The following is a 13,106-nucleotide window of genomic DNA, read 5'->3' as shown; positions in this document are numbered from 1 at the left end:
TTGCTGTTCATTATCTTTCTGTTCATTATCTCACAATTTTTATACATCATTTTCTTTACTAACTGAATTTGAATTGAACTTTCATGTTTGGAAAATAAATGGTTTGTAATTAAATGCTTACTCTTTGTAACACCATGGTCAAGTTTGACTGCAAACAACAAATGAACCTTGTTACAACATTGATCTACAGTGACCAGGCAGAATGTGTGGATCACTGCAGCCATCTACACATTTTGATATTTTCTTATTTTTTCAGTGTAATGAAGTTTATGTTTTTAATAAAGTGAAAGTAATATAAAATGTGTTTATTTATATGAAAATAATTGGTGTAATTTAGTCATTTAGAGGTAAATTAGGTCTAAATACCATAAAATTCCAAAAGAAATACATATGTTTAGTTTTATTACTTTAGTAAAGTTAGTTTTATTACATTTCTTTAAAAAAACAAAATAAAACACAAGATTACTGTATCCGGTCAAATCTGACCAGGAATATTAAGGATGTCGGCATGTAACGAAGACTGTAGAAGGGTTAAATATGTGGCCGGGGCTGGTCAAAGCCACACTTTGAAAGAATTTGGTTTACTCCCATGACGCGTTTACTCACCAGGTCTCGGTGCAGGACCCAGTTAGCATGCAGGTAATGGATGCCGTCTAAAATCTGGTACAGCAGTGACTTCACCATCCCCCTCGGCAGCTGCATGGGCTTCTTATTGGCTTTTGATGCTCGATGAAACTTTATGATGTGCTATAACACAAGAAAAAGGAAAAACTTGAGCATTTGCATGTGTTCCCTGAAGAAAAGTCCAACATATGTTGCCTTTTGGATGCTTTTGTTCCCACCAGGCTTCTAGCTTAAGGGAAAAATTCACCCAAAAACGAAGAATTCTGTCATTATTTACTCACCCTCATGTCATTCCAAACCCATATGCTATTGTTTTTTTTTTCTCTGTTACACTAATGGAGAAAATTGAAGAATATTTACGTAACTCTTTCCATACAACAAAAGTGTATAGCGTCTATTGATGCGTCACAAATCGCACACTTCTGCACTATTCTACACCATTTTGTAATGCAAGTAGTGAAAAAAAGTGTACTATGAGTACCCGGATGATGTACTTCTTCAACACTACACGCACTCAACGGTTGCGGCTTGCCCTAAGTACACTGTAAAAAATAAAATAAAATTTGATCCAGCTAATGATGGTTTTTGAGGCACAGATACTACGGAATGTGAATTACTTTGCATCTACATACGTTAAAATACGTTAGACCAACAATATTCCCCCAAATATTGTCCCAGAGATGTCTAGATGAAAATTTTTATAATCTGCCTTTTTTTTTTCTCTCTCTCTCTCTCTCTCTTTGCTGACTTTATAAGGGGTCAAGCACTGAAGGTGCAAAGGCACCTATTGTATCTGTTAGTGTCCTTCTTTTTATTCTTCCACTCTTGAGTTTATGGCAGCCCACAGAACCGTACATAGAACAGTTATGAAATCTGGCACACTGATAGAAGACACTCTCAAATGTAACTGACACAAATTCGTTTTTTTCTCTGATACCTTGGGTCATGCAGAGTCTTAATGGGTCGCATCGTTTCGAAGCTCCAGCCTCTAGATTTTCCGCCATTTTGAACTCCTCTTTGGCAGTATGTCCAATTTGCATGAAATTTGTCATGTATCATCTGGGGACACTGGTGACAAAAAGTTATCAAAAGCTTTTTCATAGACCAAACCGTTCTTGAAATTGCTTGAATGAATTCAACGGCGAGCACGCCAAAGTGAACGCGAGGCTTTATCTACACAATGCTTCAGTGTATTGACAAGAAATTTGGTATATTTCATCACAAGCATAACCTGGCTATTTTTGCTTATAACTTTGAATAGTTTGGCCTAAAATCATGAGACAAGTCAATGATATCCAATTTTCCTATCTCGGCCATATTGGTCAATGGCCATTTTGACTTTTGTCGTAAAATGCTGTGTTGTAGAAAAGCATATTGTTACAAAACTTGGAGTGCATCATCACCTTGCCCTGAGGGTATCTATAAAGTGTGGGGCCAGCATTACCTTGTGGTCAAACGTTATAACGAAATGTGTAAAAATACTTATAAAGTTTGATTGATTTGGTCTATCGTCCTGTGACTGCTCTGTTTAAATTTCTTCGGTAATGCCGAGTACGATGATACCCAATTTGCCATTGTCAGCCATACTACCTGTCCGCCAGATCAGCCAGATCCCAGACTTGGACTGCTTTTTATGCTGATTTTATGGTGTTTTCCTTTTTAGAGCTTGAGAGCTCTTGGTCACTATGAAACGTTGTGAATGCGTAACAATTCTACAGAAATGTCTACACTTGTGTTCCACAAAAAATAATATATATATAAATAAACAGCCTACAGGTTTTGTGTGAGTAAATAGACAACATTTTCTTTTTTTGGGTGACTATCCCTTTATATAGCTTTAATAGGATAGTTCAGCCAAAATTGAAATTCTGTCATCATTTACTCCTGTTGTTCCAAACTATAATGACTTTCTTCCATGAAACAGAAAAATATTAGACAGAATGTTCAGCATCAGTCTGCATTCACTTTCATCGTTTGGAAGTGAATGGTGACTGAGACTACCACTACCATCTCCTTTTGTGTTGCATGGAAGAAAGAATGTTATACGGAACACAAAAGTGAGTTAATGATGACAGAGTTTTCATTCTAGGGTGAACTCTCCATTTAACCAGCAAGGCATCACTGAACAACCAGCTTTACCAGAAAGCCAATGCTAGTTGCACAGCTTGATCAGTTTTACTATGGCCAATATCTAAACGGTCAAAACTGCTCTTTTCAGTTGTGCGTGTGTGTATATGTGCATGTTTACTAACCCACAGATCATGCTCAGCATAGTCAAACAGCAGCCAGACTTTACGGTCGCTGTGGGACAGAAATACTTTCTGCAGGGCAATAACATTTGGATGCTTTAGCTCTCGCAGCAACTGCAGAAAAAAAGAAAAGATGTATTTATTCTGACACGCTCATTCTTCAGGCTTCTTTCATACACAAATATTCATAGAAGGCCTTAATGTGAAGGATATGAAACAACCTTCTTCAATGTGAACATGTAACATCTGTAACATCTGATTAACCTACTGATAAAGAAACCTCAGAAATGTATTGCTATTTTCTGACACATTAAGGCCCAAATAACACATTTTCATATTTTTTTTTTTTTAAATATCGATTGTATTTTCAATTTTACTGTTTGTATCCCCCAGCATAAGCTGCTCCTTTAGGGTTTAAAAAAAGAGTTAATGTTTGGCTGTGCTTCTTACCAGATTTAAACCAATCCAAAACACATATTTAAAACATTAGTTTGGTGTCAGAGCCTTTTATAAGGGTTATGAAATAGTACCATGTTTCTTGGAAATGGTACCATGGTATTAGGCCAATGCATTATTAGACATGTTTATTATGTCTGGGACATGCGTTTCGTGCACTGCTTTAGTCAGTTTCTGTGCTAGGATGTGCAGTCGAGTCAAGCGTGTACCTCCTGGAAATTTATTTATGGCAATTTTAGCCACAGGAAGTGTGGAAAAATATTAGTGATGTTTCAGGAAGTTAAAAAAATGGATACAGCATTAATTTAGTTATTTTTTTAACACATTAAACAGTTAACTTTTTATTTTATTTATTTTTTTACTATTTACAAGTATTTAAATTGATTTGTAGAACACTTAAACACTAAAAATCAGTACTGTCTCTTAAGGAAACTAGCAGATCTATAAAGAGCGTCTGTAAATGAGTGCATATTAACAAGAGAGGATTCGAATGGCTTCTTTACCTCATCTGTGCTATTAGTGATTGGAATTAAATGTTTATTTGTTGTTGTTCTTGATCAACAATTGACTGTAAAGAATAGAAAGGATTTTAAAGGGGGGGCCTGGGTAGCTCAGCGAGTACTGACACTAACTACCACCCCTGGAGTCACGAGTTCAAATCCAGGGCATGCTGAGTGACTCCAGCCAGGTCTCCTAAGCAACCAAATTGGCCCGGTTGCTAGGAAGGGTAGAGTCACATGGGGTAACCTCCTCGTGGTCGCTATAATGTGGTTCTCTTTCTCGGTGGGGTGCGTGGTGAGTTATGCGTGGATGCCGCGGAGAATAGCGTGAAGCCTCCACACGCACTATGTCTCCGCGGTAATGCGCTCAACAAGCCACGTGATAAGATGCACAGATTAACAGTCTCAGACACGGAGGCAACTGAGGTTCGTCCTCTGCCACCCAGATTGAGGCGAGTCACTACGCCACCACGAGGACCTAGAGCGCATTGGGGATTGGGCATTCCAAATTGTGAAGAAAAAAAAAAAAAAAGAGGAAAGGATATTAAAAGATACATTATTAAATGACAAATGGATTTCGTCTTTGGACAGACATTACACAGAAGTCAAACCAAACATTTACTCTCAACACAGTGAAAGCATCTCGCTGCAGAACTTTTTCACCACTATACTACTCAATCAATGGTAAGTGAAATCTACACATTTGCCAGCCAGTATTCACAGACAGAGAGTTGCGGATATAAGTAAAAGATTGATCTTGGGATTTAAGAATCAATATCGAGATTTATGTTTAAATGAAGATCATGATACATTGGAAAATCTATATTTTTACCCAGCCCTACTCAGCAGTCTGTTGCCAAATGGTAAGATAATTTAAGATTTTAACACAGATTTAACAAATCAGAAATAAATTCTTGCAAAAAGTGTGTTTATAATACTATAGTACTTATAGACTTTTTAATGCAGCACAAAGATGGTATAAATGGAATCCAATAATTGGTCCTTTCTATATATTAAATAGTTATATGGTTTATAAACGTGGTTTTTAAAATACCATTTATTACAACAAAACTCAACAAGTACACCTTTAACAACAGGTCATATAAACAACCAGAACTCAGTTAGTACAATAGAATAAGTTTCACAAGCCCTAAAGGAATATTCCGGGATCAATACATGCTAGCAACACCTAGCTTCATGCTAAACATGCTAGCAACATGCTGGCAATGCTTAGCTTCATGCTAAAACATGCTAACAATTCCTGGCAACATGTTAACAACACCAAGCTTCATGCTAAACAAGTTATCAACATGCTAGCAACACCTAGCTACATGCTAAAACATGCAAACAATGCCTAGCAACATGCAAGCAAAACCAAGCTTCATGCTAAACATGCTAGCAATACCTAGCTACATGACAAAACATGTTAGCAACATGCTAACATTGCCTGGCTACATGCTAAACATGCTAGCTATATGCTAGCAATGCCCAGCAACATGCTAAAACATGCCAGAAACCCCTAGCTACATGCAAAAACATTCTATCTATCTATAAATCTATCTGTAAAACACTCTATCTGTTTTAAACTTACCCAATTGCATAATACTGGTTACCAATATTGACTACCACAAAAAATATTTTCTTTAAGTTTTATTTAAATGGAATGGGGGCAGTCCATAAACACTGAAATACACATTGTTTCAAATTTAGCCACAAAACAATATAAGTGTAAACATGGTTTTAGTGTTATAAAATAACTTACTAACCTTATCAATGTAATGTTATATCCAATATAAAACTTTGTTGCCATGATGATGACATGCCATTAAACCCTATAAGTGATTTTATCACACTAAAATCACGTAGAATATAATTTTTATCACACTAAAATCATGCCAACACATTTCATCTGCAGATAATTACTGAGGATTCGGACATCCTACTCATTTGACATACTGCTTTTTGCACACTATACACTGAGCCAAATCATTATGACCACTCACAGGTGACACGAATAACGTTGATCATCTCCTAACAAGGCCACGTGTCAAGGTCTGGGTGGATTAGATGGTAAGTGAACAACCAGTTCTCGTAGTCAACGTGTTGAATGCAGGAGAAATGGGCAGGAGTAAAGACCTGAGTGACTTTGACAAAGGCCAAATTGTTATGGCTAGACAACTGGGTCAGAGCATCTCTGAAACGGCAAGGCTTGTGGGGTGATCCCGGTCAGCAGTGGTGAGTACCTACTGACAGAGGTTTGAGGAGGGACAAACCACAAACCGATTACAAGGTGTTGGGCACCCAAGGTTCATCGATGCACGAGGGCAACGAAGGCTTTCCCATCTGGTCCGAACTGACAGAAGGTCTACTGTGCCACAAGTTACAGAAAATGTTAATGATGGTTACGGGAGGAATGTGTCACAACACAGAGTGCATCGCACCCTGCTGCGTATGACATTTGCAACCTCAACAATTAATGTTGTTATGCTGATGTTTTCAATCTCATGTTAAGACCTTTAGTGATTCTGCCACTGCTCAATCCATTCTGGGTTAGGCTATTTAGAGCAACTGGGTATTTAGAGTTCTAGAAAAGCAAATAAACAAGGGTTTTAATGCTGTAGGTCTGAGGTTCAGACCTGGCACACAGATTTGGAATTTGGGTTTCTGCAACACATTAGGCACAATAAAGGCCAATAATATCCAACCCTAGAGGTGTTCTGAGTGGTAAATAAATGTACATAAAGGTTCACAGAAAAATAAATAACTGCATGGTCAAAAGTATGTGAAAATTCCCTTCTAATTAACTGGTTTGGCTTTTTCAGCTATACCCATTACTAACAGGTGCATAATTCAACCATATGGTTATGTAATCTACTGAGACAAACAATTCAATAGAATTGGGTGTACCTTAAAGGTGCAGTATGTAAGATTCAGAAACCCTTGTTATTAATGACACCTGTGGGCATTAAGTGAACTGCAGCCAGCTACCTGTTGCTCGTGCATACACTTCATTGGGACGCGAGCATTGACCAAAAAAATGACATAATATACAAAGAGACAACGTGATTCATCAGCATCATGCTGACAGATGAGGTAGCATAATTAAAATTTTTAATCAAACTTTGAGACTAAACTAAAACTACTTATCAGCTAACATAGCATACTGATACACACATACAGCTACATACTATTGAACAACACCAGAAAGTTTACTGTTGCACTGCACTGTTATGTTGTACTATTGTATGTTTTGTATGTCATATGTTGTACTACAATCAAGAAACCAGCGTATTTGCTTAAAATTATCCTGTATACCTAACTTTTAGTATAAAGAGGAGATCATTGAAATTATTTGAAAGTTACAAAGCAAGGTAGCTTGCTATTCGTCAGCATTAGCAGGCAAGATCAAGTTAGCTAAAATTACACAGATCAGTCCTTATAGCACTATATTTCACATGCTTTGCAGTTATGTAAGCTTACCTGTCCAATAAGAAGAACGCCAATTCAGGATCGGTTTTGATCCCCAAAAACCGGATTTTAAGGATTTGGATTTTCCCGGCAAAAGCGCCCCGCTCCCTTCGCATGAAAATCAGTCTACAGGCTTTAATAGGCAACCTAGGAAGTCCGGGAAGGGCTCATTTTTTAAGTTGCGTTACAAGCAGTTCACACATTGGCAAAAAAAAAAAAAGGCAAATGTTAAATGAAAATTATTACATACTGGACCTTTAACTGTTCCAGCATGACAATGTGCACAAAGCGAGGTCTATTAATACATTATTTACTCAGTTTGGTGTGAAACAACTTGTGGCCTGCACAAAGTCCAGACCAGAACATCTCACTGATACTCTTGTCTGAATGGTAGCAAATCCCTATAAATAAATATAAGAAATATAATAATAATATACAGTATAATTTTATTATAAGATATATAGTTAATTAAATTTAGCCTATCACAGTCCACAACAATCCATTTTACAATTGAGTTTGTCAATTTTTCTGAGGTAGATTTAGCCCACATCCAAACTAATACGCTTTTGTCTCTCACCCACACTAGAACAGCATTCCTTAGATTTTTTTTTCTATCTACACATGCACACGCTGACGGATGTCTTTCACTTTTTGCTGTTTTTCAGTGTCTCACGCCATGAGCGCCATCTTAAGATGCCATGTCTAGTTCAACTTTGAAAAATATTGTGAGAACCTTACGTTCTGTTCCATTCTGTTGTGTGCCATCAAGCTGTTTTTGAACAGAATAATGTATCCTGTTTGAATGGCTCATTACTTATTCAGTGTCGCCTGCTTTCGGTAAGTGTGGTTTGGCAAGGCGCGTTGCCTGTAGCAGCAGCTGGCACTGGGTTAAATGTGGATTCACAAATAACATGAAGGAACTTCACGCTTTAATTGCTTCCATTGTGGGAAAATATTACAGAATTAACGAATGGGTCAAAGGCAGGGTTTAAAATTAGCAACTCCCACCCACCAAATACAGGTACTTTTTTTGTGACATATGACAGGAAATGCTTTTAGACACAAAGACATGTGATTGAAACACACTTGATTATATTTTGAAGAACAGAAAAAAGAAAAGCTTGCTGTTTGTTCAGAGGTTCAGTGGCACTCTGCCATTCTAATTTTAAACATTTTGCAAGAATAGTGCCATATATGTGAACGCTGCAAATGGTCTCAGACTATCTTCGGAGCAGCTCTGAGTTTAGTTCACTCTATTTCCATGGAGCAGATCTTGTTTTAAGCCGGAGCCACACTAACCGGGTTTTCCGCTGATTTTCAGGTGAGCCTCATTGACATAAATCACCGGCCATTTGGAGGCAGACGTATTACTCATTAGCGTCTACCAGCAAGAGGTTGTTAATCCCTTGACCATCAGGACTCTCTGCTGAGATTATCACTTCACAAACTCCTAAACAACATCCAGCTTGTTTGAAATTATCGCTGGTAGTCAGTGGGACAGGTACACGGGCATGCAACGATATTAGGGCTACAGGTTAACTGTCATGTGTGTCATCATAATTCAGTACAGCCTAAGAAATCATGCTTAAACAAGAAGTTTCTCATCTGTGCGTGTGTATTTTGCAAAATGATCATTCATAATATGTATTATATTTTTTCTACAAAAAAATACCATGTAAATATGTACATATATATATATTATATATACACACTACCGGTTAAAAGTTTTGAAACACTTGACTGAAATGTTTCTCATGATCTTAGAAATCTTTTGATCTGAAGGCGTATGCTTAAATGTTTGAAATTAGTTTTGTAGACAAAAATATAACTGTGCCACCATATTAATTTATTTAATTATTAAACTAAAATGTAATTTAAAAAAAGTTTTTGAAATTGATGACTTGGACCAAATAATAAAGAAAAGCAGCCAAAAAGTGCCCAACATAAATGGGAACTCCTTCAAAACTGTTTAAAAAGCATCCCAGGGTGATACCTCAAGAAGTTGGTTGAGAAAATGTCAAGAGTACATTTCTGCAAATTCTAGGCAAAGGGTGACTACTTTGAAGATGCTAAAATATAACACAGTTTTGATTTATTTTGGATTTTGTTTAGTCACAACATAATTCCCATAGTTCCATTTATGTTATTCCATAGTTTTGATGACTTTACTATTATTCTAAAATGTGAAGAAAAAAAATTACAATAAAGAATGAGTGTTTCAAAACTTTTGACCGGTAGTGTGTGTGTGTGTATATATATATATATATATATAATGTAGGGCTTTACTGGTTGTTTAGATCAGTGTTACTATCAGAAATAATAATTATTTCTTTAGTTATTAATTAATATTTAAATTATTATTTTGGTAATATTTAAATTAATTAATTGAATCTAACTCATTGAAACCTCATATGGGGCTCCAGTAAATGTAGTGTGCTACGTTTAGGAGCGGGTTTGGTTATTAACAATAATTACTAATTATCAAAGATAATTATTAATTATTAAAATCAATAGAACATTGATGAAAATCAATGTTAGCTTTTTTTTAATCCTTTAAATCAACAATTATCAAAGATAAATCACTAATTATTAACATTGATTAAAAATGAACACTAGCTTATTGATCATTCAAATTCAACAAACATCAAAGATAATTATCAATTATCAAAAATCAATAGAATATTAATAAGGATTAACATTGACAGGGCACCACCCTGGAATCAGGGACTAATAACCAGATAGTATAACAGTCTCAATATTAGATTGTTTTCTTAGGAAAATCGACATCCGAAGAATATTGATTTTCGGGAAAAAACAATGAATGAAGGCTTGAATCCGAGCACTGACATCCCGTCAGCATGACACAGGCGTATGCAAAACAAACCAAAACACTTCTCTTTGTAATATAAACAAAGTTTATTTATGCAGTAATATCAATTAATAATTAATTCAATCCAGTCAATAAACTTCTGACTTACAACTACAAACTAAACAGTGATATGATTAGATATGGAAATCAAAATAATCCTATAACACATGAGGGTGTGTGTGTGTGTGTGTGTGTGTGTGTGGTTAGTACGAGAGAGAGAGAGAGAATAAAGTGATGGCCCTGAAGTTAGTTTATCTCTCAGAGACGCGGTGGACTGCTCGTAAAACAGTCCCGCGTTCTTTGACTCTTTAATGGATGAACTCAGTTTACCGGTCTCACCCGCGATGGCGAAATTGCACAACAGTCCAATTTGGTTGGACCACAATACATCAAAACAAATTCGTGATAATTAATACCCTGAGTATTAATAATGAGCGGACATGGTGGTCCGTAAATTGTACAAGCAAAAACCTTGAAACACAAGAATAACACACTATGATATTCTATCTCTGCCCAGACGTAAACCTCTTACTTGAATCGTATGAGGACGTAGAATGTGTGTTCATCCGTTCTTTAACTCCGACCCGGTTCCTTGAGGCTCGGGTGATGACGGGAAGCCGTTTCCTCGCTCTGTTGGCGGGCACGGCTGCTGATTCTCGGCGGGCTGGTGGAGAACTCAGAAATGTTGACTTGATTGAAGATGGAAGAGAAATCTTTAATCTCTTCACTTCTGCAGGCAAACAGATGAAGATGCGGATTGCTCGGCGGTCTCCTTCGGATCCGTTAGAGTGTTCGGTTGAACACAGAGTAATCTCAACTCGTCCAGCGAGATGGAGATTGTATGGCCACAGTTTCAAGTTGGACGTTACTTCCTTGTGCCACGAAGCTGCACCTGAGAACAGCGATGAGCTGCGTCTACACCCAGCAGGCAAAGTTGCTGGAAGCAAATCCCGGAAGCATTTCAGAGGTATTTCTACTCCTGATGATGTCATGGTTTGAGGGACGTTCTGTTGTGTACCTCATCCAATAGGAGTTGAGAGTTCGATCCTTTAGTGAGCAAGGCTTCATGGGATTTGTAGTCTGTTTTGGACTCCCTTTGTTTGATTTTGGTGCGATTTTTATCAGTAAGATTTACGATTTGGTATGTGGGGGCTGAGTTATGTTTTATGACTGGGTTAGGCCTGCCTTTGTCTTCTATCTGAATGCATGAGGCCCAACATATATATATATATATGTACCAAAACATAATTACCACTCACAGGTGAAGCAAATAAAATTGATCATCTCCTAACAAGGTCACATGTCAAGGTCTGGGTAGATTAGATGGTAAGCGAACAATCAGTTCTCGTAGTCCACGTGTTGAATGAAGGAGAAATGGACAGGAGTAACGACTTTGGATTTAGACTTGAACGACTTTGACAAGGGCCAAATTGTTATGGCCAGACGACTGGGTCAGAGCATCTCTGAAACAGCAAGGTTTGTGGAGTGCTACCAGTCAGCAGTGGTGAATACCTACCAACAGTGGTCCAAGGAGGGACAAACCGGCTACAGGGGGTTGGGCGCCCAAGGCTCATCGAGGCACGAGGGCAACTAAGGCTATCTCGTCTGGTCTGAACCAACAGAAGATCTACTGTGGAACAAGTCACAGAAAATGTGAATGATGGTTACAGGAGGAATGTGTGTATGGGGCTGCATAGCTGCAGAGTGCCCATGATAACTTGTCCACAGTCGAAAGCACCTACAATAGGCACTCGAGCATTGGAACTGGACCTTGGAGCAGTGGAAGAAGGTTGCCTGCTCCGATGAGTCATCTTTTACATCACGTGGATGGCCATGTACAGGTGCATCTCAATAAATTAGAATGTCGTGGAAAAGTTCATTTATTTCAGTAATTCAACTCAAATTGTGAAACTCGTGTATTAAATAAATTCAATGCACACAGACTGAAGTAGTTTAAGTCTTTTGATTCTTTTAATTGTGATGATTTTGGCTCACATTTAACAAAAACCCACCAATTCACTATCTCAACAAATTAGAATACATCATAAGACCAATAAAAAAAACATTTTTAGTGAATTGTTGGCCTTATGGAAAGTATGTTCATTTACTGTATATGTACTCAATACTTGGTAGGGGCTCCTTTTGCTTTAATTACTGCCTCAATTCGGTGTGGCATGGAGGTGATCAGTTTGTGGCACTGCTGAGGTAGTATGGAAGCCCAGGTTTCTTTGACAGTGGCCTTCAGCTCATCTGCATTTTTTGGTCTCTTGTTTCTCATTTTCCTCTTGACAATACCCCATAGATTCTCTATGGGGTTCAGGTCTGGTGAGTTTGCTGGCCAGTCAAGCACACCAACACCATGGTCATTTAACCAACTTCTGGTGCTTTTAGCAGTGTGGGCAGATGCCAAACACTGCTGGAAAATGAAATCAGCATCTTTAAAAAGCTGGTCAGCAGAAGGAAGCATGAAGTGCTCCAAAATTTCTTGGTAAATGAGTGCAGTGACTTTGGTTTTCAAAAAACACAATGGACCAACACCAGCAGATGACATTGCACCCCAAATCATCACAGACTGTGGAAACTTAACACTGCACTTCAAGCAACTTGGGCTATGAGCTTCTCCACCCTTCCTCCAGACTCTAGGACCTTGGTTTCCAAATGAAATACAAAACTTGCTCTCATCTGAAAAGAGGACTTTGGACCACTGGGCACCAGTCCAGTTCTTCTTCTCCTTAGCCCAGGTAAGACGCCTCTGACGTTGTCTGTGGTTCAGGAGTGGCTTAACAAGAGGAATACGACAATTGCAGCCAAATTCCTTGACACGTCTGTGTGTGGTGGCTCTTGATGCCTTGACCCCAGCCTCAGTCCATTCCTTGTGAAGTTCACCCAAATTCTTGAATCGATTTCGCTTGACAATCCTCATAAGGCTGCGGTTCTCTC

At 37.9% G+C, this 13,106-nt stretch overlaps 1 protein-coding gene across 2 annotated transcripts in view; it reads right to left on the bottom strand.

Annotated features, from left to right (window-relative positions):
* Positions 1 to 13,106, bottom strand: part of LOC127409905 (cyclin-dependent kinase 19-like) — a 77,948-nt gene that overhangs the window by 42,808 nt on the left and 22,034 nt on the right. The window contains exons 3-4 of one of the 2 annotated variants that reach the window (XM_051644872.1): positions 2,877 to 2,987; positions 607 to 747 (exon numbers count right to left, since the gene is read on the bottom strand). In XM_051644872.1, the coding sequence (XP_051500832.1) occupies positions 607 to 747; positions 2,877 to 2,987 (252 nt within the window). The remainder of the gene's footprint in view (positions 1 to 606; positions 748 to 2,876; positions 2,988 to 13,106) is intronic. The other variant, XM_051644873.1, reaches the window with a different exon arrangement.

The sequence above is a fragment of the Myxocyprinus asiaticus genome, chromosome 19, assembly GCF_019703515.2.
Source record: "Myxocyprinus asiaticus isolate MX2 ecotype Aquarium Trade chromosome 19, UBuf_Myxa_2, whole genome shotgun sequence".
Classification (NCBI taxonomy): Eukaryota; Metazoa; Chordata; class Actinopteri; order Cypriniformes; family Catostomidae; genus Myxocyprinus; species Myxocyprinus asiaticus.
Note: the sequence above shows the minus strand (reverse complement) of the source record. Positions and strands in the feature narration are given on the sequence as shown.